The sequence below is a fragment of the Grammomys surdaster genome, unplaced genomic scaffold, assembly GCF_004785775.1.
Source record: "Grammomys surdaster isolate TR1022 unplaced genomic scaffold, NIH_TR_1.0 126176, whole genome shotgun sequence".
In the NCBI taxonomy this organism is placed as follows: domain Eukaryota; kingdom Metazoa; phylum Chordata; class Mammalia; order Rodentia; family Muridae; genus Grammomys; species Grammomys surdaster.
In genome coordinates, this window is record NW_021620983.1 from 7,081,401 (window position 1) to 7,109,353 (window position 27,953).

At 38.3% G+C, this 27,953-nt stretch overlaps 1 protein-coding gene across 1 annotated transcript in view; it reads left to right on the forward strand.

The window, feature by feature from the left end:
- The first annotated feature begins 689 nt into the window (after positions 1-689).
- Positions 690-27,953, forward strand: part of LOC114612623 (solute carrier organic anion transporter family member 1A5) — a 39,746-nt gene continuing 12,482 nt past the window's right edge. Inside the window, exons 1-9 of the mRNA XM_028757611.1 lie at positions 690-814; positions 5,025-5,134; positions 9,699-9,840; positions 11,192-11,324; positions 16,327-16,433; positions 19,711-19,857; positions 23,672-23,770; positions 24,844-25,065; positions 27,022-27,186. Coding sequence (XP_028613444.1) covers positions 5,075-5,134; positions 9,699-9,840; positions 11,192-11,324; positions 16,327-16,433; positions 19,711-19,857; positions 23,672-23,770; positions 24,844-25,065; positions 27,022-27,186 — 1,075 coding nt within the window. The 5' untranslated portion in view covers positions 690-814; positions 5,025-5,074. The remainder of the gene's footprint in view (positions 815-5,024; positions 5,135-9,698; positions 9,841-11,191; positions 11,325-16,326; positions 16,434-19,710; positions 19,858-23,671; positions 23,771-24,843; positions 25,066-27,021; positions 27,187-27,953) is intronic.

Genomic DNA, 27,953 nt, shown 5'->3' on the forward strand with positions numbered 1-27,953 from the left:
GCAATCATAAGGCAGTCTTGATGCAATTAAGACATGAACCAAACACTGATGCAACTAGGCATCAAGAGTGAGCACTGATTTTTGCTTTAACCAGAAGTTTCAGGGTTTCAATAGGACTATGCATTAAAGAGCTTCAAGCTGCCTGGTAAGACTTTGGTCAAAGCACGTGTCTCACGTGTAGAAAACTGGCATCTCCTGCAACTATCTCCTCATTCTCTATATATGTTTGGTGGAGGAAGTGACATTAATGTCATTCACTGCTGACTCTGTTAAAGGAAAAGCTGGTGTTTCCAGTTACTTGTTCTGCTTCTCAATCTAGAATTAGAACAAATCCAAAGTTATGAACTGGCTAGACTGCTGATGGTTTGTCTGTGTGTTAGTCTTGCTTTGCATGGAAAAAAACACATGAATGGGTAATGATCTTGATGTCTGGTTAAGTTTTCCTAGGAGGGCACATTCTATGTACCTTGAATGTAGGAAATAAAAGTGTACCTATATATGTCGGGCCTAACAGGTGGATTTCAGTACTGTCTCCTTTGATTTCTGATTGTAAGGAGCTGACAAATATGAAATCATTTGCTAAGAATCAAACAAGTCATTGTAGTTTCTCCATGTCCTTCTTCGGCTTGGTATTGGTTGAAAGTGTTTCAGCTGGAAGGCACCCAATAGGCTGTCTCTCACAGTGAGGTAATTTGAGGATTCTGGAAACAGGTCTTTTCATAAGACATTTGCTGCTGTGAATTTCTTTTTGAGTCAACGGTGAGAGCACCGTTTCCTAATGCTTCTTCATGTATGTACCTCCTACTTGGCCAAGGTAAAGCAAAGTCTTTGTTTCCTTAATTCAGTAGTACTGAATAGATGGAATGAACAGCATGCATTTTCTGACAATACAAACTGTGTGGATACTGAGTGTGAGTGAGCATGTTTATTCACTTTGTATAGAGTTATAGTCTCTTGTGTTTGAAATGTTATTAAGAACCCCCAAATGAAGGCTGCCCCTCCCTAGAGTTTCTGCTCAGTGAGTATAGAGTGTCAGTAGAGCAAGATAGTTACTGTTCTAGAGATCTGCTTCATCGTAAGCTCACCCACCTACTTAGCAATTGTGCACTGTATTCTTAAAAAGTTTGAGAGCAGACATTCCATCATACATCTTTAAAATAAACAAAGAAAATGGTTCAGAGTTGTGGCCACTTTTGCCCGAGAATTGATGTGGTGTGCTCCCATCTCTCATGTGAATGCAAAAGAGGGGGAGACATCACATTTTTTCTCTGCTTAATTAAAAGTACAGTGTGCTGTTTTTATGAGCATTGACGATTGATAGGGATTTATCTGTGATACGATGTGATCCCGGGAACGGGAGTTATTTTTTAAACAATGCTGTGTTAGCCAAGGACACTGTTCTCGTGGCTGTCTCTTGCACGTTTTCTCATTTAGGTTCAAAGTGTTCAGTAGCAGAACGTGACATGATTCCGTATTGGGTTACAGGGGTTTTGTTGAATCAGGGAACCGATGTCCCTTTGCCTTTGTTTCTCTATAGGCATGTTTAAAATGCGTCTGAAAAGGTATAATATTTTTTCACAGAGAAGGTGGGCACAGTAGAAGAAGGTGGAGGTTCATTTACTATAATTGAATCTGTTTTCAAGTGCCTGGCTTTATTTGGTTTATTTACAGTTAAGACACTTGTTTGTAAAACTTTTCTGACACAGCAAAAGTGATTTCAAGAGAATCTTCAAGGTGGTGACAAAAACTACCCAGATGATTATTACTTAGTGCTCACAAAAAAGAATATCCAGCGATCTTCTAGGAACTAGACCCAGTTTCTCTTGGCTGAAAAAAAATGAAAAATAGATATTTAGAATTGTTATATTTTAAGCCATGAAAGCTTGGACATGGGAGAGGAGTAAGTTCTCTCTTACTGATGGGCAGGTGACCAACCTGAACTCAGGCATGGGCAAGGAGGAACAGAAGGAAATGTTGGTGAGAGATTGTACTGTGGATGAGAAAAAGAGACAGGTGAGGACAGTTGAGAGTTTGATGTTTAATCTGTATTTGGTATAGACCTACATCATAAGATTCCTGTTTACTACCATTAGTCCCCTCCTATCATTCTTTCCAAAATCAATATCCAGCCCTCTCAGTTAAATGGACTTGAATTTTTATGTGGGAGCCTTGAGACTGGGGGTTTCATTTGTATGTCTGTTCAGAAGTGTCAAGATAGTCTCTATAATTCTCATCCATATCCTGTGAATTTTATTCCCTCTGTCCATAATAAATAAGTTGTACCTCAGTGTATGTGTCACAGTGTCTGTCTATCTATCTATCTATCTAACATCTATCCATCTATCATCCATCACTATATATCAAGCACAGTATAATATATATATAATTATAACTATATAACTATATATATATAACTATAACTAACTATAACTAACTAACTATATATATATATATATATATATATATATATATATATATATATATATATAATCTTTCCCAAGAGAAGTATAGGTACCTAGGGATCTGAGTTTAAGCATAAGCATCTTTCTCAGGTGATTGAGGCATCTTGAGCGACCTCAGTTTTCTATAGAACAGCAACCTTGTCTTGTTCTTTGTTGAGTCTTAGTGCTTCATGAAGTGACTGATACATAGTAGGTGTTCAAAAAGTATTTGTTGTAACTGCAAAACAATGGAGAGAACTAGAGTTATACAGAATTGCTTGGTGGTGACTGGGATTTGGAACTCTGTTAAATGTTTTGGATGTTTTTAAAAAATTAGAGCCATTCTGTATTAATTGTAGAATAGTCACTGTTCAGAGCATTTTCATACATTAGTGCTATGGATACTGCTTAGAAATCATATGGATATGCTAAAATAAATTTTATAGACTAAACATGAAATTAAAATACTTTGATGGTGATAAAAATATCCTACTTTCAAGACACAAAATAAGTAAAGTTTGATGAGGCTGGAACAGTTGAATAGAGCTCAATTTAATTTTTGCATAGAAATACTTGTACTGACATATTGCCTATACAGAGATGGACATGTTCACCCACATATAGTATATGGGTCATAAAGAACCACATCTAGTTCTCTGTTTAGGTGTCCGGTCTCTTCCTAAACTCTACATTTTCAAACAGAATTGTTAGATTTGTCCACAGGTGATAAACGTATTTGCTGTTTTTACTTAGGAAAATAGTCTGGTTACACAGACTTTGTTGGCTTAGTGAGGCAGAGATTTTGTACAAATACAATGGATGTCTTTGCATTTTTTGTTGTTTTTAGAATCACATTTAATCACATTAATGGCTCAATATAGCATAAGTTTGTTTGGGGTTTCTGTGGATCAGAAGCTGAGCATATTTTCTTGGGACTTCTACTCATAATGCCTCAAAGCGTCAGTGTTGTCATAAGTGGGCTTCATCCTTCTGTGACTTTGTGGAGCCAGTGAAAAATGAGGAATGTGATAGGAAGCCATTCTATTATTAGGCTATGTTATACTGCACAGTGGTGGGATAGATATTTTCATCATTCCAAGTCTTCAACAGGAGCTCTTCCTATAGGATTGCAAGAACTAAACTACTTTAGCTGTGGAGAAATTTGTGAGAGGGTAACATCATCAAGTCTGAGTCTCTCTTAAGAATGAAGATGACAAGGTGACAGTCACTATGAAAGCCACAGTCTCAGTGCTACAAGAATAAAGAAAGCATCAATGTCTTTGCATTATTAAAGGCAGAAGCCTTCAAGTGACTTCAAAGCAAATCACCTTGGTCTCATTTGCTTTGGCTAAAGAATTGAAAGGTTTATTATAACCATGTTGTCATTAGCTTACTTTCAGAGCCTAACAAGTTCAAGTTCAAAGGTTATCTTTAATATAACCAACCAATGAGCATAGTTATTTGCATTGGCTCTTTCACTAGAAATCCAACAAACCCAGTCTTCTCCTATTCAGATGTTTACAATGATAGAATAAAAAAGACCTTCCTAAATAATTGTATAATATTGAAGATACTGGTTAAATTGTTTCTATTCAAGAGATTGGGAGTGTGTGTGTGTGTGTGTGTGTGTGTGTGTGTATGTGTGTGTGTGTGTGTGTGTGAAATGAATTTTTGTGGTTGTGTGTATGGGTTTGTGTGTATACATAAGTATGTGTGCAGTGCACATGTACACATGTGCATATTATGAAGGCCTGTAAGCCATGCTGAATGTCTTCCTCTAGAATGATTCTGAAAGTGTGCCAGATTGGTACACTGCAGTGATCCTGCTGTTTGTGCCCTCCTAATGTTGGGATTATAGGAGTTGCAGAGAAGCCCAGCTTTTACTTGACTGCTAAGAATTCAAACTTAAGTCCTCATTCTTAGGGATCAACCTTTTTATCAACTGAACCTCCTTGCTGGACAGTTCAATACCAACTTTACACAGGCTGGAGTCATTTGGGAAGAGGTTACCTCGATTGAGAAAAACGTCCCAATGATATTGACCAATGATCTAGCCTGTAGTGCATTTTCTGGATTGACGATTGATATGAGAAGGCTCAGATCACTGTGGGTAGGGTAATCTCAGGGTAGGCAGTTTTGAGTTACATAAGAAAGCAGGTCTAGCACTTCATGAGGATTCAAGCAGGAAGTAGTGTTTCTCTGTTGTCTCTACATTGGCTCCTGCATCTAGGTTGCTGCTTTGAGTTCCTGCCCTGACTTCTCTCAGTGATTAACTGTGATGTAAAACTGTAAACTAAACTAAACTAAACTAAACTAAACTAAACTAAACTAAACTAAACTAAACTAAACTAAACTAAAATCAAATTAAACCAAACTAAACTAAACCAAACCTTCTCCCATTTAATTTGCTTTTGGTTCTGGTATTTTATCATAGCAATAGAAACCCTGATAAGACACACTAGCCCTAAGAGAATATTTGTTGTTTGTTGTTGTTTTATTTTTTCCATTTTTCTTTTGTTTAATGAATGACATAATACAGTTTAGTAAATAATTTAATAACTGTTTGCTTTCTTGAAAGGACAGCAGTAAGACTGTTTAAAGAATAGACATCTGGAAATAATCAGAAGAACAAAATGGGAGAAACAGAGAAAAGGGTTGCAATCCATCAGGTCAGATGCATTTCCAAGATCAAGGTATGGATTGTTTCTATGTATGCCTGTATTTACTCATGGAAGTCCTTTTAAGCAAGCACTGAAAGTTTGAATGAAGTTTTCCAACATGAAAGCCACTTTACCCAATATGTTGTTAATTCCTTGCCTTAAAGAAGTTGGTTTTATGTTTATAGATGTTTTACTATGATTATTCAGCCAAGAAAATTTATCAAAATGATTTAGAGCAGGGGTTCTCAACCTTTGGGTTGCTACCCTTTGGGGATGTCAAATGACCCTTTCAAAGGGGTCACACAGATATTTACATTACAATTCATAACAGTAGCAAAATTAGTTACGAAGTAGCAACAAAAATAATTTTATAGTTGCGGTCATCGCAACATGAGGAACAGTATTAAAGGGTCACAAGCATTAGGAAGGTTGAGAACTACTTATTTAGAGTGCCTTAAAGGAGGGTGGCGTTAAAAATGTTTTAGGTACATATTATTTTCTGGTGGAACTTAGCCCGAAATCAGAGGTCAATCCGATGCTCAGCCTTCAGGTCTTCCTGACAGAAGGTCAGAAGTCAAGGGTAGGAAAAGGTTCCTTGACAGAAGCACTCTGTTGATTAATATGAAAAGATGGGTTTATGACCCAGGCAGACAAGTATTTTCTTCAAGCATTAGCAACATAACAATCATTGTTTTTGAGAAAACTCCATTTTGTCGTCTGCTTTGGTATTTTTCAGTATTTTGGAGACATCTACTCTTCTCATAAGCTGCAAGGGTATCTTTACATCACAAAATGTGAACTTAGGGTTAAGTTTCCATCCCTTACATTAACCCAAGAAATTTGAGCATTGTCATAGTTTCTGTAGAGTCCCTCAAACATTCTTTTGCTAAGCTACCGTCTCCTATCAAAAACTATTTTTACCTTTATTCACATGTAATGGAATCCATATATTGATGTAAAAGAGGCTTCAGACTCCTGGAAAGTATTTTTTACCTAAAATGATGTCTGAATTATTGGAAGCCAACTACCCTCAGATTATCCTTCAGTTCTCACATGCTTCTGAGGAGACCAGATCCCCTGGCTGCCAACCTTCCCCGGATACTTATTATGTGTCATTTTGTGCAGTCTATGCAATCTATTTATACTCTAGTGTTTTCAATTGAAAAGGTATTGGTAGGCCAACTTTTTTTTTTTTTTTTTTTTGGATTTTGGAGACAGGATTTCTCTGTGTAGCCCTGGCTATCCTGGAGCTCACTCTGTAGACCAGGCTGGCCTTGAACTCAGAAATTCACCTGCCTCTACCTCCCAAGTGCTGGAATTAAAGGTGTACACCACCACTGCCTGGCGATAGTCCAAGGTTTTAAGATAAAAAACATTCCAAGAACTCTTTCTCTGTCTGTCTGTCTCTCTTTCTCCTTCTCTCTGTCTCTGTCTCTTTCTTTATCTCTCTCTGTGTGTGCTCGCCCATACGAGTGCCTCTGTGTGTGTGTGTGTGTGTGTGTGTGTGTATGTGTGTAGTGGCTGTGCCTCCCACTATGTCTGCATGTGTGGGTGCTCACCCTTCTGGGATATCCAGTACTACTGGTATGAGAGATAAACTTCAGGTGCTTATACATGCTAGACAACTCCCCTGTCTCTAATTTATACCTTCCCTTCCATCTTTAAGGTGTCTAAATTTCTCTAAATTTATGTTTTATTTTATGTATATAGATGTTTTGTCTTCACATATGTTGGTGTAACAGTTGTGTGTCTGCTATATTTGGAAACCGGAAGAAGGTGTTGGATCCCCTGGAACTGGAGATGGTTTTGAACCATGATGTGGGTGCTGGGAACTTAACCCCAGGTCCTCAGAAAGATCAGCTAGTGCTTTAAATTGCTGAGCTGTAAATCCAGCCTCAAAGTTAGGATAGTGATGAGTATTGTAATTATTGGTTACTAGTATTTATAGCATGTGTAGAGAAACATCATAAGGTATTATTACAAACAGTACTTCTCAAGTTCATCTTTGGTTACTGTCTTAGTTAGGGTTTCTATTGCTGTGAAGGGACACCATGATCATTGTAACTCTTGTAGAGAAAACTAATTGAGGATGGCTTAGAGTTCAGAGGTTTCGTCCATTATTGTCATGGCAGGAAGCAGGGTGGCCTGCATGCTGACATAATGGTAGAGATGGAGCCCAGCATTCTATATGCAGATCAGTAGGTATCAGGAAGACTGGGGCACTGGGTCTGGTTGGAGCTTCTGAAATCTCAAAGTCCATCTCTAGTGACACACTTCAACCAAAAAGGCCACACCTCCTAACATTACTACTCCTTGGTGGCCAAATATTCAAATCTATGAGCTTATAGGGGCCATGTCTATTCAAACCACCACTGTTACTTTACTTGGGAGTTTAACAACAGTAGATATTTGTGTGTGTGTTACGGGAAAATGTTAAAGCACAGGTTTTCAAGAAAAAAAAAACCTTATACGTAATTGTTTAAAAATAGATTTCTGTCCTCTGAATTTAGAACTATCTGGAATGTTAAGATGATCAAAAGGTTTACAGAACTATATTGAAACTTTTACCTATTAAGCTTAGACATGTAATCATTAAGGAGTCTCCCAGGACAGGGGAAATCATGACTTTCATGGTCTTCAGCAATGTATACACTGATGACCTCACTATGTACCAATGTTTAGGTCTAAACCAACAGCTACACAGGTGGCCCTGGTTAAGCTACCTGAGTTAAAGCAAAGCAAAGCAAAGCAAAACAAAACACAACACAACACACACACACACACACACACACACACACACACACACACACACAAACCAAACAAACAGTAACCCCCCAAACTCATAAATCTTGGAAAAGCACTGCTAGGGGTGTGGGTATTTTGGGGAATGGGGGAGGAGAAGAGAAAAAGAAAATAATAACCCAAACATACCATTTATGTATGAAAGCACCAATCAGTAATTTTAATCAATAAAAACCATTAAAGAAAAGAAGGGACAATTTCTTAAGGAGCCTAGGGAGATGCCTCGATCAGTAAAGTACTTTCTTTGGAAGTAGGAGGTTCCGAGTTCAGTCTCCAAAACCTACACTAAAAACGTATTATATGACTTTAATTTCATCATGAAGAGATGGAATTGGACAGATATTTGGAACTCACAAATGAGCCAGCCTTGCCTCCTGGGTGAATTCCAAGCAGTTGAAAGTGAGTCCCTGTTTTTTTTTTTTTTAATGCATACAATTGTTGAGGAATAATACCTGTAGTAGTCTTCTGGTCTCCCCATGTACATATGTATACATGAACTTGTCCCAAACAAACATACACACACCTACACATAAAGAAATGTTGAAAAAAGGAGGAAAAGAAAACTTCCCTGGGAAGCAGGAAAAGACTGCTCCAAAGGAGTTTGCTTTAGACTCTAGAGTACTGAGGTAAAACGTCAGTAGAATTAGCTTCATGAACACAGATGTTATATAGCAGGAAACTTGAATATGCATGGCCACTGGTTTCTTTTATTTCTGCACAGAACCAAGTACTTTAGAGTATGAATAGTGTGCTCACTACTTATTTAGCTTTTTTCTCTCAAAATATAAATAAAATAAATGATCTTCCCAATTCTGATCATTTTTAAATGTAGTAGAACTTGCTTTTAAATATAGGACCTGAAATATGAAACTCATGTGAAATATTATCCATATTCTCTGAAAGATTGACAGTGGGAACAGAGAACATCTCTGTAAATGGGATTTAGAGTTAGAAGACAAATATCTACACTTTTGAACTGTACTGAACATGGCATCCACATTTTCCAAATCCCTTTTTTTTGCATATGTTTCTGCTCCTAGATTAATTGTTATTTGTGACAATAAATTTATGAGCGAAAAGTACTAATCTAACACAAAATAATTTGAGTATGTAGCCACCCTTTATTCTGCATCTAAGGAACCCCCAAAATGTTCTTCCCTGTGCCATTACCATCACCTGGGCTGTTCAGGTAAGGTGTTACAAAGAATATTGCACCAAGAAAAAAAAAGGAGATCAATTTGCTGTGGCCATTGCCCCCAGCAGTGAGACTGTAGCATTTTGTGCTCAGAAATGAAAAAACAAAAAAGCAAAAAAACAAAAAAACAAGAGGACAAAGTGTTGAACTGGGCAAGGACATCCAGAGACCTGTCATTCCTGCTTAAAGAACATAGTAGATTTGCTGCAGACATAATGCCTTGGTGTATTTCTTTGTTCTTTTCCTTTTTTCTTTAATAGAACACTTATCCTGCAGGTAACAGTACAGTGCTGAAGACCAATCAATACCTGTGTCTTATGTAGAACAACTCCATGTCTTTCTGCATGCATAAGGTACACTGACAAAATAGCAAAGCCATACCTATCAACAACACAACTGTTAACCAGCTCTTGTGTGTGTGTCCAGAGCGAGGACAGCACACCAGATGGGAGATTATACTTCAAAGTTTCTTGCATGTTAAAGGGTTGTTTATGTTGGATATGGTCATCCATCTCATGGTGGAGGCTGTTTTGTCTGTAGATGACAGACATATAATCAAAAAACAATGTTCTCATTTTTCTTAAATATTTTTCTTTCTAGATGTTTCTGTTGGCATTAACATGGGCATATCTATCCAAATCACTATCAGGAATTTATATGAACACCATGCTCACACAAATAGAGAGACAATTTGATATCCCCACATCTATAGTTGGATTTATTAATGGGAGCTTTGAGATTGGTGAGTTATTTATACATTTACTTATTTTTATATGTTGACATTTCTCCTCATTTCCTGAATTATGCTGTTTAACCTGACTGAGTTACATGCTTCTTGATGTTGATGAAATAGCCTGATTTAGCCACTTACTTAAACATCCTCATGATGGCAACTAATTATTGTTACATACCCTGACAAGGTCCTTCTTTTTCTGACAAGTGGCAGAAGATTAAGAACAACAATATCTAATTCTATCATTGATAACGCAAAGAGAAGCTAAGAGTTTTTCCTTGGCAATTTAGAAGATTGCTTTGGGAGACTTGGAGGACTTGTGTTCCATAGGAGAGAGAACAAATATTTCTTGTCCTCTACCGTCTCTGTGAGACTGATGGCTCTCCACTCTTAGTCCTTAGAGAAAATAAGGATTCTTTCCTGTGTTTGAGTTGTGTCAGGCACAATTTCAAAGAAGGGTGAAAGAACTTAACATCCCTTGATTTGGGTGATAAACTGAGATATGAGAGTACCAAGGGTGAAAAAGAGAAACATTCCCTCTATAAACCAAGTAAACAGAACGCTTGGTGTCTCTTGTCTCTAGTTTAATCATAGTTTTTACTTTCCTCAAAGTGAAATTGTCTTTAAAATACTTAAAGTAAAACAGCAAAGAAAGTTCTCACTAAGTTACCCAGGATTACCTTGACCTCAGTCTGTAGCCTAGGCTGACTTTGATCTTGCAATCTTCCTTTCCTGGCCTTTTAGTAGCTAGGAAAGGCCGGTTTGTGCTACCAGGTCCCACTCATTCTTTCAACTCCCAGACATACTTATCAAAGTATCTCTGTCAGCATGGGGCTTCCCAGAAGTTTTGTTAACCAAGCTTTCTCATAAACTATGAAGATGAATGTTTGGTTTGACCATTTGACTCCTGCAATGTAGACCTAAGGCCTAGTTGGGGCATTAGGACTCTGAATAGTATGATGTCATCTTAGGGAAGAAGTGACAATAGAAGCAGGTATCCAGCTTGGCCGTGCTGAGCAATGAAGGTGGTTTTAAATAAGAAGCTAAAAAACGTAACCCATTTTAATCTGCATAGAGCAGGCATGAGAGGAGTGTTCAGAGGTGACATGAGGCCTACACTAGCCTAGCTTTTGTGGATGATCCTGAATAGAGCTTTAGTATTCTTCAGAGAGGAAGAGATTCTTCCCTCAGGACCACAATTGCTTTGTATATTAAAACAAGACACAAAACATCCTAAGCACCCATCCCCATCTTAATGTGGTTGTGAAACAACGAATTCTAGAGCCTAAAAGCTGGAGAGGCTGTTGACTAACAGCTGCCAATTTTTACTAAAACATGCATTCTCATTTCCCTCTTCCAGGAAATCTTTTGTTGATCATACTTGTGAGTTATTTTGGAACAAAACTGCACAGACCTATCATGATTGGTGTTGGATGTGTGGTTATGGGCCTTGGGTGTTTCTTAATGTCATTACCTCATTTCCTCATGGGCAGGTGAGTATTCTAGTTCTTGATGATGTTTTAGATTCAACTTTAACCTACAAGAAATGAGGCTCAGAAATTCCTCTCTGAGAAGATAAGTGCTCCCCCAAAGTACAGAAAGCTAATTCGAAATTAGGAGAAGTGGTCTCTAGTCAGCCAATATGACATGTGACTCTTGTGGCCTTGGGGCCATTTAAGGACCCATCCAGCCTGTTTGTGAAGTCGGAACTTGCTCCACCTCTTTCATGAAGTTGAGACACACGATTGGATTTTCTGAATCTGCAAAGCCTTGTGCTGAGTCCTTTCTCAGGGCTATTTTGATACTTTGGTAACCAGGGTTCTACATTTTGACATTATTGTGGGTCACCAGGAAATAAATCAATGCCAAGGCTGATTTTTATTCTCATCTTTGCCACAGTAACTTACACAGAAAATTGTAAAAGTGAAAGTATGTTCAGTTATTTCTTATTCTCATTTCGATTTTCTAGTGACAGTTTTCAGTTCTTCTGTTTGTCTTCATGTCTTGTTAGTTTTTAATACTTAAATGATATACTGAATTTACAACTTATATTTTCAGGACTATGAAATGTTGCCTACATAAAATAATGCTGTTTTTTGTCATAGAACTCAATTTCTACATAGATTTAATATTTAGCACATCATACACACACACACACACACACACACACACACACACACACATATTTCATTTGACTGGCTTTGTGTCTCTTGATATGGCACAAGTCCCTCATTGCCTTTCAGTGTGACATTCCCTAATACAGGTCATGAGTTTCACTGTTGTCCTGGGGATACCTCTTGCTGTTGTCTTCCATACTCTCCTGCCTCAGAACTATGAACCTCTAGGTCAGCTCACTGCCATTTCATTGGAATTCTCCATCGTTCTTTTCCTTATGAATTTGTTTTTCTTCCTTCCCCCCTCTTCCTCCTCTTTTTTGTTATTTCTTTTCTTTGTTTTGTTTTTAAGGTCTCTTATCTATTTTATATGCATGCATGTTTTACCCGTATGTAGTATGTATTTATGTGCTCCAACTGTATGTCTTGTGGCACACAGAGATTCAAAAAGTGTGTAAGATTTCCTGGACTGGAGACTCAGATGGTTGTTAGCTACCTTGTGGTTTCTGGAAAATTAACCCAGGTCCTTTCAAGAGCAACAAGTGCTTTTAACCACCTAGCTATCTCCTTAGCCATCCCCTGCACCATTTGCTTTTCTTTTTGAGACAGGGTCTTGCTATGTATCTCAGGTTTGTCTGGAATTTAATATGTGGCTAAGACTGGCCTTAAACTTGTGGTGATCCTCCTGTTTCAGTCTTCCGAGTGATGCTATTACAAGAACAAGCCATAACAATGACCTTGCTTTGTCTCTATCTTGCTCTTAAATATTCACTGGAGGAGTAGCCTATCATCTGCTTTCCTGTTTAAACTCCCACAGTTCGTTCCTTAGAGAAAAAAAATTCTCTATGTACTTTGAAGACATTGTCTCAAAGTTTGTGGGGGTTGAAATTAGAATTAGTATTCTAAAGCCTATGTCCAGTTTATCACTCTCGTGACAGGTTTCCTTTTAAGTTCCACAGTCTGGAATTGGTAATTATTGGTATAAATCCCTTGACACTTCATTCATATGCCTTCTGTCAGGACATTTTATGAAGTTTCTTGTCTTTTTTTCTCTTTCATACTATATTCTTTCCTTCCTCCCTTCCCTCTTCCTTCTGCAGCTGCTGTTTGGGCAATGGAACTCTAAGTTTTATTCATATCTTGCCATCTTCACTTCTAACTTCATGTCTTCTCATCTCCTTGCTGCCTCCTGGGAGATTTAACTTTGTCATCCAGTCTCTAGAGTGGGCTTTTCACTCATATTATCATATTTATAAATTTTGGTTGTCAAGAAAACCTCTCCACCTCGAATATATCTTCTGAGGGAACATCCTGTTATTTTCTCAAGAATTCACTGTCTTTTCCTGTGTGACTCTTTCTATCTGTCTTCATTGTCTCTGCCTCCTTCAAGTTTGGCTTATGTTTCTCTTCGACTTTATTGTAATAGAGTTTCCTTCAAGATTTTCTTGGTTGTTTATTCCTATCTAAAAGACAATAACAACAGAGAGCTAACTGGGAATTCTGTATACACACACACACACACACACACACACACACATACATATATACATACACACACACAAATATATATATATATGTACATGTATATGTATGTACATATATATGTAGATATATATACTTGGTTAATGGGAGTCGTTTTTGTCTTCTGTAGCATGAGTCAATACGTGGTTGAGGTAGACAGGCTAATTTTTAGCTGTTTGGGAAACATGTGTAACTTGTGATCCTAGGCAGGAATTCTCTACTCTTGAAAAGTGGTAGAAACTTGGCTACAAGCCAGAAAAGGAATGGGATTATCACCTTTTAGTGTTCAAAGTTTTTTAAAAATGTAACGATCCTCCTTTGGGGCCTCTGTGTCCTCAGTTTCCCTGTTTGGATCCTCTTGTACCTGTGAGCATATCTACTTGAAGAGAAGAAAGACAAGCCTGGGGGTCACTTTGGACTTTGCCTTGTGTGCCTGCATTGGGAGTGTCTTCATGCAGCTTCCAGGGAGGCCAGGAACATATCCTATTGTTCCCGCAGCATGATGCTTATGGTTACATTACTTTTGAGTCAGTCCCTGTCTCAAATTTTATTGAGCTTAAGTTGACTATTTGTTATACTTTCAATCTCTCATTTAAATTTTTAAAATTACTTTTAGCTTTGTCCCTTAGGTGGAATCTAAGTCGTCAGGCATCTGGTATCTCATGAGACTCTTTTTTGTTTGTTTGTTTGTTTGTTTGTTTGGTGTTTTGAAAACAGTCTCATGTAGCTCAGGCCTCAAACCCACTTTGTAGTTAAGGTTATTCATTCATTTCTGATCCTCTTGCCTGCTGAGTGCTGAGATTACAGACATTCCCCAGCAGGTCTGATTTTACTGGATGCTCAGAGTGCACAGGAGGATCAAACCCAGGATTGGTGCCTGCCAAACACCAATGACCAACTAAGCTACGTCTCCGTATCTGAATCTCTTTATATTTGTGGAAAGAGATGTTTCCCCTTTTCAGTCTGAAATCTTTTATCTTTTTACTGCCTTTTTTTTTGTCATTTGGGGGAACAAATGGACCTTAAATGAATAATTCTATTTTAAGTGAATAATGGACCAGATGAAGGGTGTTTTATCTTCTCCAGTGATTTAAAAGGGAACTGAAAGTTAGTAGGTGGAGTTTTTAAAAGTATATTTTACTTTCTGTTCTATTCAAGTCAATATCAAGAAATACTTGACTAGTATTCTGTTTTTATGCCTTCTTCCAAAGGTGATAATTTTTTGACACTGTTCTAGTCTCTTGAGATCATGAGTAGAGAGACACAGACTCTTGTCTACAGTTCACTGGCCAACTCTGTGTGTACCTCCAGCTAACTGTTTTAAGAGAAAGTTATTTTGATTTTTTTATGCTGTATTGTGAAGCACAGAAATTAAAATGTTGACAAGTATAGCTCTCTACTCACACAGAATTCAGCAGCTTGTGTTTTCCCCTTGGTGTCTTTCATCTAAGAAAGTCTTAGAAATAAATTCAGCATCCTCTCCGATGGAGAGAGACTAAGATGGACACATTTTCCTCTATGTTTGCATTCTGTCATTTTCTTTCTAGGACAATGATCTTTGGTGATTTGCTTAAGATTAATGATCATAGTTCATTAGCACTTTTGGTCTCATGACACTGTGTTGTTCAGGTGATGTATTTTGTCACCTGTCATTATGATGTGTATATTTTTCTTCTGTTGAAGTCATTGAAAAACATGGAAGATTATTTGAATTCACAGAAAGGAACGATGGAGTTACAGCTCAGAGAGCCCAGGGCAGGTGCCTTGTTTTGTATTGTTTATATCTCTCTAAAGATTTTGTTTTCTTAATTCTACTTCATTGTGTCTCTCTTTTTTTTCTTGCTTTTGTTTTTGAGACCAATTATTCCTAGGAAATAATCATATAGAAACCACAGAAAGTTGATGGTACAGAATCTGAAAGTTACTTTACTTTCATGTAGGGACTTGAGAGCCAAATGTAGGGCCACATTTTTGGTGATTATCAATCTCTTTTGACAATACTGATTACTTAGTTTTCATTTTTAAATTTTTTTTGGGGAGGGGTTAGAGAACAGTCTTTCATGAAACCCAGGCTGCCTTCCAACTTCCTATGTAGCTGAGGGTGGCTTTGAACTTCTGATTCTCTCATCTCCACCTCTTAAATGCTTCGGTAACAGTCATGGACCACCACACCCAGTTTATGCAGCTCTGGAGCTTAAAGCTAGAGCCTCATGTCCAGCCTAATGATAAAGATTTCCTCCCTCTCTCATCTATCTTCTTCTTCATCATTATTTATCATCTATCTATCTATCTGTCTGTCTATCTATCATCTATCTATCTATCTATCTATCTATCTATCTATCTATCTATCATCTATCTATCTATTTTCTATCTATCTATCTATCTATCTATCTATCTATCTATCTATCTATCTATCATCTATCTATCTATCTATCTATCTACCATCTAACTATCATCTATCTATTTATTATCTATCTATCTATCTATCAATCAATCTACTATCTATCTGTGTGTCTGTATATATGTGTTTGTGTTTATGCATTTGCATGTATGTATGTATGTATGTATGTATGTATGTATGTATGTGTACATGTGTAAATTAGAGGACAACTTTATGCAGTCATACTTCCATGAGGGTTTCAGGGACTGAACTCAGGTCATCAGTCTTGTATAGCAAGTGCTTTACCTGCTGCATCATCTCAGTCGTCCCACCATAGGATTTATGATGATTAACTGCCTGTTCTGGAAATGTCTTTACTGGCTCTGGATGCCCTGTTTTCAGGGAAGCAGGAATCAGTAATCTGCAGATGCTCTCCTTGTACTCACCTCCTCACAGTGAATGTTTCCTGTGTCCACACAGATATGAATATGAAACAACGATTTCACCTACAAGCAACTTGTCCTCAAACAGCTTCTTGTGTATGGAAAACAGATCCCAGACCTTAAAGCCAACGCAAGACCCAGCAGGTTGACTCCTGCTTCTCACTGCTTTCTGTTCAGACACTTGGCCACAGAATGCTCTTTAATGAAGGGCTTTAATAGGACACTGGGTTTAGTAGATGTTTAAGACAAATGAACGAAGTTTATTTCCTTCTTCAGAGAAGGGAGATGTCTAATAACCTAGAATGCATTCCCTACTTAGTTTGAATATACTTATTAAAAATCCTTTGTTTCCTAGGCAACGTTGTAGAATTAGTCTCCCAAGGAAAAATCACTTAGAAGGATACATTTAGACATAGGATGTGATCTATGTATTGATCTACTTGGTTTTCTGTTGCTGTAATAGAACACTGACTAAAAGCAACTTATATAGCTTACCAATTATAGTCTACTATGAGAGAAGCCAAGCCAAGGCCGACAAAAGCAGTAACCACTAAGGAATGCTGCATTTTGTCTTGCTTCACTGGCTTGCTCACCTATGTCTATTATAAAGCTTAGGCTCACCTACCCAGGGGTATTGCCATCCACAGGTGTTGTATTAGTTATTTTTATATTACTGTTATTAAAATCTAAGGGGAGAACTCAAGGGAGGAAATCTTTGTCTTCTCTCACAGTTTTAGGGGGTCAATTGGTCCCATGTTTATGGACAGAGTATCACAGTGGCATGAGTGTTGGCTGATACTGGTCTTTACTTCTTGGTGAACAGGAAGAATAGCAAACGAGATGCAGGAAGTGGTGAGATATAATCTCTGTGAACATGCAACCCTCATGACCAACTTCTTCCAAATAGGCCTACCTCTTACCTTTCAGTACTGCTCAATAATTTAAGTCTCATGACTGTATCAAAAAACTAGATCTTTGATTATGTCAGAGCCATGATGGCCTGTATCTGGACATGCCCTCACAGACACAGCCAGATGCTGTGTAAATGTACTGCATGAATTAGTTACTTCTCTTTTACTGTAATAGACACCGTGATGAAAGGAATCTATAAGGCTGGAGAGATGGCTCAGTGGTTAAGAGCACTGACTGCTCTTTCAGAGGTCCTGAGTTCAATTCCCAGCAACCACATGGTAGCTCAAAACCATCTGTAATGGGATCTGATGCTCTCTTCTGGTGTGTCTGAAGAAAAATACAGTGTACTTATATAAGTAAAATAAACAAATTTAAAAAAAAGGAATCTATAAAGGAAAAGTTCATTTGTATTTATAGTTCTAGATCAGTGGTTCTCAACCTTCCTAATTCTGCAATGCTTTAGTATAGTTCCTCAGGTTGTGGTGACCCAAACCATAAAAATACTTTTGTTTCTATTTCATAACTCTAATTTTGCTACTGTACTGAATCGTAGTGTGACTATCAGATATTTCTGAGGGACTTAATTGACATACTAAGTGTCTAGAGAGATGGAAAGCAATCATAGTAGGGATGCATGGTAGTAAGTGCAGGAAGATTGGAGCTCACCTTTCAGCTATTAGCATCAGACAGAAATAGAACAGTCTGGAAGTAAAGTGAGGCTTTAAGGTCTTGAAGCCTTAGCCTGGCAGTGGTGGTGCACGCCTTTAATCCCAGCACTTGGGAGGCAGAGACAGGTGGATTTCTGAGTTCGAGGCCAGCCTCGTCTACAGAGTGAGTTCCAGGACAGCCAGGGCTATACAGAGAAACCCTGTCTCAAAACAACAACAACAACAACAACAAAAAGATCTTGAAGCCTGTCTCTGATGGCATTTTTCCTAAACTTCCCAAACAACACAACCAACTGGAGACTAAGAATTTAATACCAGAGCCTCTGGAGGGCATTTCCACTCAAACCACCACAGTATTCATACAGAGGGACAGCTTTGGTTCTAGCACTGACATCAGGGTGCTCACAAGCACCTGTTAAGTCCAGTCCTAGGGAATTTGATGCCCTATTCTGGCCCTCTTGGGCACTTCTAGAACTGACTCAGCCGAATCACCTCAGGTCAGAATATCTCCATTTTATGCTGGAACATAGAAACTCTGTGACTTGGACTGTCACTGTCCTCAGGAAATTTATGGAGATCAAAATAACTTCAGAGTCAAAGAGCAGCCATGTCTGTAGCTCTGAGCCACAGAAGTCTCATAAGCACAGCAACATGGATCAGTGACACATGCTAGCATCTCACCTCCTGATTAGACAGTAACCTTCATGGTAGCTTTTGCAGCTCTTGATCTGATTTCTTTCATTGCAGTTCATGAATTAAGATTCTCCCCAAGTGGAGAGCATCAGAAAAGCACTTGATCCTTTTAGTATCTGATATTTTCTGCTTTACTTTAGAAGAAGGTTCAGCATCTCCCTGTAATCTCTAGACAGAAACCATCTTGTTTATCAAAGATAAGAATCTGAATACCTAGACATAGAAACTGATTTTATAGAACTAGGAAAGGCTAAGAGGCAGACCTCCTTGCCCAGTTGTACTTAAGACATATATGGGCAATGCTGACCAATCCACAGGACTTCACTTTGTCCTTCACTTCCCTGAAAACATGATGTCACAGCTTCATTTAGCTGTGACAGTTCATTTGGCTTTGAACAAACTTGGGAAGTACATGCAAACCTTCAAAGATTTCTCCTTTCACCTTTCAATTCTCTTTGGCTTAGTTTTTGTTATTCCACCTGCTACCCCAACTGTTGGAATTATTTGGTTGATTTTAAATGGTGGACTCTCTATAAAAATATATGTTTACTAAGCAGTTAAAATCTTTAGTTTCTACAAAGTAATTGAGGCTGCAGGGAATTCAAACTTCCATCAAACCTCAGTCTGTGTTGTGTAAATACAACATGAATTGCCAGACACGCACAGACACACACACACACACACACACATACAAACACACACTTGCTTACTTTTTCTTCCTCAGAGTTGTGAAGGAATGAGGCAGTACACATATTAACTAACTGGGTTGCCTGGCTGGTAGAAAACTGAGTCCCTTGAGGTGAGGGAAAGTCTTTGTTTTTTACTGTTGGCTTATTCTGATGGTGTACATACTTTCAACCAATGTGTTGCCACTAAACACTGAACTGGGAAGAGTTATCTATCTTTAGAGTCCTGTCTTCCATTTGAGTGGGAATTGGGTCCACCATAGCACTTCCACTCCATTGGTTAGAATTCTTTCAAATTAAACAGTCAGAGTGACTCATTGAGTCACAACCAGCATAGTATTATAAGTCACTGAATGGTCATAAGCTTGTAACTTGAGAAACATTTGCAGAAAAATTTAAACTGCCAATAACAGTTTAAATACTGTCAAAATACACGTGTATTTTTCTTTTGTTTTAATGTAGAATGTGTGAAAGAAATGAAAACACTAATGTGGATATATGTACTGGTAGGAAACATTATACGTGGAATTGGTGAAACTCCCATCATGCCTTTGGGTATTTCCTACATAGAAGATTTTGCCAAATCTGAAAACTCTCCTTTATACATTGGTAAGTTTGAAAGTCATTCTTAGCATCATTTTTAGGACAGCAAGTTCTTGGAGTGTAAAAATTGAGTATTGATTTGGATGTTTTGTGGTTTCTAGAGGGTGGGCAGAGTGTTATGGCTCTGTAGGTCGTGAAATTGTTCAATGGATTGATTAGTAGCGCCAGACAAGACATTCATCTAGCTACTTCTCACTGTTGGAGAACCTCTGATCTGCTGATCCTAGTCTTTTTATGCCACCACACTGTCTCTAAACTATTAACAGATTCTCCAATATTTCCTGGAAAATGTTCTTAAATTCATTTGTTTTTTTCTATTTTTACTGCTTTTAGGTTTTTATCTATGAGGTATTGCAATTTCATTATTGGCCATTTTGTGTCTATAGTATTTTGAAATATAATTTTACATTTTTACTCTCTCTCTCTCTCTCTCTCTCTCTCTCTCTCTCTCTGTGTGTGTGTGTGTGTGTGTGTGTGTGTGTGTTTTACTTGCATGCCAGTGTGGTGGTCAGAAGACAGTTCTTGGGTGTTGGCCCAGGAATTGAACTGTTGTGTTGGGTTCAGGTTTGGTGGACACATGCCTTTTCCTGCTGAACCATCTGACTCTCCATGCTGTGTTTTCTCTTGTTGTGTTCTCATAAATATTCTGTGCAGTCACCAAAGGCAGATGGTGATGTGGATGCCAGGAAGTGCATGCTGACAGGAAACTGATATAGCTGTCTCCTTAGAGGCTCTGCTAGAGCCTGACATATACAGAGTCGGATGCTCGCAACTAACCATTGAACTGATCACAGGGTTCCAAATGGAGGAGTTAGAGAGAAGACTGAAGGAGCTGAAGGGTTTGTAGTCCCGTGGGGAGAGCAACAATACCAACCAACCAGAGCTTCCAGGGTCTACACCACCAGCCTGGGAGCACATAGGGAGGGAATCATGGCTCTCGCTGTATATGTAGGGGAGGATGACCTTGTTGGGCATAGGTGGGAGAGGAGGTCCTTTGTTCCGTGAAGGCTGGATGCCCCAGTGTCGGGGAATTCGTGGGTGGGGATGTGGGAATGGGTGGGTGGGTGGGGGCACACACTCATAGAAGCAGAAGATGGGAGGATGGGATAGGTGGTTTGGGGGGGGCTGGGGGAAGAGGATAACATCTGAAATGTAAATAAATAAAATATCCAATAAAAAAAGGTGGAAGAAAACATTCTTACAGAGTAAGCCTTACGGAATGCTGTTTTAATCATGTCTTGTCTATCATGTTCACCATACCAACTGGTTTCTTATTGACCACTTTACTTTTACTGCTGGGGTTCTGTACTCTGCTTCTCTATGAGGTTAATGCTACAGTTTTCTTCTTTATAATCTCTCAGTCTATGCATCTCCCAGGCAAGAGCCAACTTAGTGGCCACCTTCTTATGCTGCCTCCTAAACGATCTTGGTTTATTATGAATAATTTGTGTATGTTCTTGAGTAAATCCATAAACTTTGGATGTCTAGTGGTTTCTCTGGTATGGGCAGAGTGCTATGGCTCTGTAGATCATGAGATTGTTCAGTTTATAAGTTGATTATAAATCCATAACTTTGTATATAGAGAAATTTTTTGATTAATATAGACTTAGTACTTAAAAACGAACAAACAAATAAAAAACCAAAGGGGCTGAAAGAAGACAAGAATATATTTAGGATTAATTACAAAGAATTAAATTAAAAAATAGCCTTTGTTCCTTTTTAGAGACTTTTTAATTTGGCGATATTTTTTGTAGTATTAATCTAGTCATTCTGTTCAGATTCCTTTACCAATATCTAAGGAAAAAAATAGAATCTCTTTCCTGCAATAAATTTTAAAAATATGAATTTCTTTATCAAAACTATATAAATTATAAACATAAATGTATAAAATATAATAACTATAAGTATATAAATTAGTTTAACCCTATTAAGGTGAATAGCATACATAATTTATCTTGTATTTAGTACATAAATAACTCATTTTGATAATTGAACTGTATAATTACACAAATACTATAAATATATGAATAGTATGATCAACTAACTAAAAATTAGAAATTTAGACCGTAATTTTATATATGGTTCTGTAGCTGAACAGATATAGATACCAAATGTAAACACTGAGCGCTATCTATTTGGACAATAAGTTAAATCAAGAAGAAATGGGGTTGCCTTATGAAGACACATATGTCCTGAGAATTTATAGGTCCACACATTTGAGGGGATTCTTCTACTTAGTGTGTAGAGTGAGAGAAAGAAAAGCCAACAAGGATATCCGTGGGAGCAGAGTGAACAATGCGTGTACAGTTTGGAGAAGGTGTTAGTAGGAAGCAGACTGAAGAAGAGTTGGCCAACAATATCAAGTAAGTCAAGAGTATAAAGATCGAAAGTGGAGAGGAACCAAGGTGGTTGCAATGCACAAGGCTCCTGCAGGCAGCTACAAGCTGTGAATGAGTTGAGTCTCTCTGGTACCTCCAGGCTTGGGGTATCCCACACCAGGCTGCTTCTGCTACTCCTCAGAAGCTATGTGTGGCTCAGTGAAAGAATGAGAAATGCCACTGCCAAGCTGGGTACATCCTTTCTCAGGAAGGAAGTCCCAACAGGGGAACTTTCATGAGGATGCACTACAAGAAATTCATTACAACACACACTGGTTTGGAAACTGTTCTAATTTAATTTCTGTTTCTGTGAGAAAATCTAACTTTGAAGAGAAAAGGGTTCATTTGGAGAAAGAGGTTCATCTCGCTTAAAGTTCCACCACAGCATCCAAGTCACAGTAGCAGACACTGAAGCAGCTGGGTCACACTCACAAGAGCAGAGAGTGAATGCTATATACACTATGACTTTGCTTACATGGTTGTGCTCAGCTGTTTCTCCACTCTTACATAGTTCAGAAATCTCTGCCTAGCAAATAGTGTTGCACACAGTGGATTGGTCTTCTTTCATCAATTAACTTAATTAAGATAATTTCCTACTGACATGTCCACAGGTAAACCCAATGCAGATATTACTTTATTAAGACCCTCCTTCCAGGTAATTCTAGGTTATGTCAAGTTGACAATGAAAGCTAGCCATCACAGAGACCCTCTTAAAACACAGCTATGGATGCATCAGACAGCCTTGCTCACATCATGGCTTTGATGGGACTGCCCGTGATAGTACAGCCTTTGCCTTTAATTCAACATAAAAGAAAATTTGGAAGGTGGCTTTAAGTAATGGCTTCCGTGTTAGTCAACTTTCTTTCCTTTAATAAATGCCATAGATGATGTCTTATAAGAACAAATATTCACGTGGCTCACAGCTTGGAAGTATATGATCTATGTTGCTAAGCTGTATGTTTTGGAGGCCTGTCATAGGTTGGCTCATTAGGGTGGAAGGATTGGTGGAGGAAAACCACACTTGTGACTGGGAAGTAAAGCAGAATGAAGGGACATGGTTCTATTCTACATGGTCTAAAGACGAACCATGTTGCTCTGCACAGGAAGGGTTCCATTAGATTCTAGTGGTGTCCCCCTGTGAAACAAGTCTGTAACAGAGGAGGGTCTGGGGAACATTCCATATTGAAACAATGGGAGCTTCTTTCTCGATATTTATAAAAACCAATGTAGGTGTATATAACTCACATATGAACATGTAACATATATATGTGTATGCTATCTACATAGTAAGCTTCATTTCTTTATATGTATAAATATATAGGTATATCTGAGGTAGTAACGTATATAGCTCATTGAAGACTATAAATAATTCAATTTCAAGGCTTTTTTTTATGCAAGCAAAATGTGTGGTTATGTAACTTCCTGTGTTTGTTTGCTTCTAGGGATTTTAGAAACAGGAAAAGTGTTTGGGCCAATAATTGGACTTTTGTTGGGATCCTTCTGTGCAAGAATTTATGTAGACACAGGATCTGTGAATATAGGTAACACAATGCATTTTATTTATACAGCCCGGTTCCTAGAGTCTGGGAGAATGTTCAGGAATGCTGTACCTCTGCCTCCTTTGATCCTTAGATAGGTAAATTATAACCACTTACCGACGGCAGACCCAAGGGGGCCAGGGGTAAGGGTAAAAAGCCCCATTCTGATTTAAAATCCACCATTCTCCCACCATAGCTCAGCCACAGTTTGGTTTAAAGTTTACTTCCATTTTTTTTTTTTTTTTTGCAATGAGGCAATCACTATGGCTAATAAAACAGATCTTTCAGTAATGTGATAAGCCCCAATTTATAAAAGTTCCACATGACAAATGGATCATTTACTTCTGCAAAATATATTACCAGATACTGCTAGATAAAATTATTTTTTGTTGAATACACAAAATACAAAAATTATTGGATAACATATAGTTTATGCTATTGTCTTTATATATGTATATGTTTATGGTTGTGTGTGTGTGTGTTTGTCAGTGTTTAGGTATATTATTATGTACTATGATTGTGGGTATGTACTGAAGTCAGAACATGGTATTAGATCTCCCAAAAATAGAGTTACAGGAAGTTGTGAATTTTTATATGGGTGCTGTGAATAGAACTTGGGACCTCTGTAGGAGCAACAGTAAACTCTTAGCCACTGAAATTTCCTTCCAGCCCCCTTCTTCAACTACTGTGGTGTTTTGAGACGTCAGGTTAAAGCCGTCTCCTTGAATATGTCTCAAATCTTGTTTCTGTCATTTGAAATGTAGTTTTAACTCTTATCCATGTAGCACTCTTTTCTTCTTACTTTAACTCCACCCAATTGATTAATGTCAATTTTTCTAAAGGTCTAAATTAGATCCCAGTGGGATGGCAGAGGCCAATAATCTCAGCATTTAGGAAGCAGAGACAGAGGATCACAAGCTCAAATTCCATGAACAAGAATCAGAACAAATTGTGAATAGTTTACAAATGATATACAAAGTTGATGCTCAGATGAAATTGTGAATCTCTATAACTTTTTTACAGTTTACATAGGGATGAATGATGCAAGTTAATGCAATATCTGTGTTTCTTTACAGATGACCTGACCATAACTCCCACTGATACACGCTGGGTCGGTGCTTGGTGGATCGGCTTTTTGATCTGTGCAGGAGTGAATATCCTGGCCAGCATCCCCTTTTTCTTTTTTCCAAAAACACTGCCAAAGGAAGGGCTAGAGGATATTGTGGATGAAACTAAAAATGACAAAGAAGAGAAACAGAAAGAAAAAGCCAAAGAGGACCACCAAGGGATTACTAAAGGCAAACATGAAAACTTTAAACTCTATTCAGTTTAGACGGGTCTGTGGTCAGTGGTCACTTGTCAGATGCTGAGTTGAGATAGTTTGTCACTAATCATCACTACTCAGTTGTGCTAAATGTCTTCCACAGTCACTACTCAGAAACAACTGACATGATAGGGAACCTGACTTAAATGACTTAGATTAGACTCTATTAAAAATTCAAGTCAGTCTGAACACCCAATGAGCAAATATATTTTCCTATCTTTTTTGCTTAATTTACAGAAATATTACTTCAAGTCGAAAACATGAATAGCCAGAAATTCAGGATAAAGAGAAAGATAAAAATCGGTTTGATAAGGAAAATGTTTAGCTGTGAGCATCCTTGAAGTCAAGGGTGAAAGGGAAAACATGATAGGTGACATAGTCCTCTGTATTTGAAGGCGTATGTAGTTTACAGGACAACTGTTCCCTTAGAACTGACTATTTTAAGACAACCGGGAATGTTACTAAGCATCAATGCAGAGTAGAGATGTTTCTGTGAGAAGCTAAGGTGGGATAGCGGAGTGTTCAACAGTGCACATTCTTAAAACTTGGCACTGCTTTCACAGTTTTGTGTGTTGAGACCTGTGTAGTGTTCTCCTGAGATCAGAGATAGTGCATAAGGGGCATGGTTTGGGCTATGGAATTCTTAAAGTGTATAGTTGGAAGATGGGAGGGGTCAGTGCTTTACCTGTTAAATGAGGGTAAGAGTGTGTTACATTCTTGAGTGACGTTCTGTACAGACAACTGTGGGGAACACCTTACTGATGAGATTGCTATTTCCTCCATCACTCTTATCCTTCAACACCAATGTGCACTGAATGGTCACACATCTGACTTAAATACGACAGACCTTGGCTGAGGAGCCAGTGTCTGCCAGTGTCCAGGCTTAACTCTTCTTAGAACCATAGCCATGGTAAAGATTCTTTTGAAAGAGCTAATATTGACTGTTCTGTGTGTGACAGTGTAGTCTGCCAGATCCACCTAATTTTCAAAACTAGAACAGAGCTTAGCAGAGAATAAGAAATAGAAAAAATGACTGTAAACTGTGGAGACTCATTTAGGAGGCCAGGGATGTCAACAAACATGGACAAGTTCAAAAGCTTCCAGGAATACTTACTGCAGCCATCTCACTCATAAAGATGGGTTTTGCCCTTAGAGTCTTTTCGTTAAACTGCTTTGCTTCTATTTCTAAATGGTGTCATCTTGATAGTTTTCTCTCAATAAAATTTTAGAAAATTTATGAAGGGTTGTATAAAATTAGCAAGTCAAGACATAGACCTGAAGACATACAGAGAGAAGAGAATAGTATGTGTGAATTTCAGACAGGCTATAAACTTGACTCTCACTTCTTAAACAGGGAACAGTTTTGGCTAAGTCACTCAGAAGGTGCTTGATATACACCCAATGAGTCAGCATTCCTCATAGTGAGATCTTTATATTGAGCTGTTTAAAATTATCACTAGGTGATTTTAAGGTATGGTCTGTTGTGAAGTGCTGGTAAGATGCTGTGGTTGTCTGGGCAACAGTATTCCTGCAGCCTTCCTAAGCTGGTAGTGTATCTATGCTTACATCACAGAGTGATAGCATCAATGTTTATACTCAACCTTTATAAAAGCAAGTCTCTTGCAGATTCCAGAGAACAGACTACTCATTCTCTGGTGTATGAAGCATATGAGTAGAAAGAAAGGAGAGAAAAAGAAATGAAAGTCTGGTCACAGATTTGAATCCATCTCCTTATAGTTGGCATGCTTGCACAATTGTGTTCTGGTTCACGTATAGCCCATTATGTCACTAACTTCAAAGTGACTAAAGCAATGACATAGAACCCCAAAGGGGTAAAGATCTATCAAGTGTATTTGTCTCATAGCACAGAATCTGTAACATGATTTTAGGAAAACACTGGACATGAACCAAGTTAGCTCTCTTGTTTCAGATTTCTTGCCATTCATGAAGAGCCTCTCCTGCAACCCAATTTACATGCTTCTCATCCTTACGAGCGTGCTCCAGATAAACGCGTTCATCAATATGTTTACCTTCTTACCCAAATACCTGGAACAGCAATATGGAAAATCGACTGCAGAGGTAGTTCTTCTCATAGGTATGTACACTCATGACTTCTTTCATAGAATTTCCCCCTCCCGTAATAGCATGGTAAACACTAGACCCAAGGGCATGATAAACAGTAAGATGATGGGACTAGGTGATGACAAGAAGATTGAAATCCGTTAGGATACTCATGTAAATTTCTTCTTTGAAGTCTCCAGGGAAATCAAGAAAGGATAGGGAAAAGAAGTGATCGGAAATATCCTCCCTGATCTCTCTTCAAGCAGAATGGGAAACCATCATAGTTACTGAAATCTTGGGGGAAGCTCTATCAGTTAATTTTCACACAGGCGACATGTTAATTCAAAGAGGAATGGAGAGTTAACTCACTGGGCTTCTATATGTTACTTGCACATTGTACATCTGGGCTTCAGTTCTTGCTCTCCACGTTACTTGTAATTCAGTTGCTCAGACCACGTTACTCTGATGAGTCTGTGCAGCCACACTTTCTTTTTCTTGCTACTACACTAATTCCAGGGATCTCACTTTTCCCTTGAAAACTGAGGATTACAGGCTGGCACCATCTACATTATCTCGAATTCTCTGAAAGTCCAAGTCCCAGACCTCACCCTCAAATGTACAAAATTAAATGCAGTGGTGTGGAGCTGCAAAGGATGGTTAAATTCTTCTAATCCTGGGACTGGGCTTGTGTGAATCCACCCTATGCAGGGTCTTCTGCTCTCTTCTCCTCTCCTCTCCTCTCCTCTCCTCTCCTCTCCTCTCCTCTCCTCTCCTCTCCTCTCCTCTCCTCTCCCCTCCCCA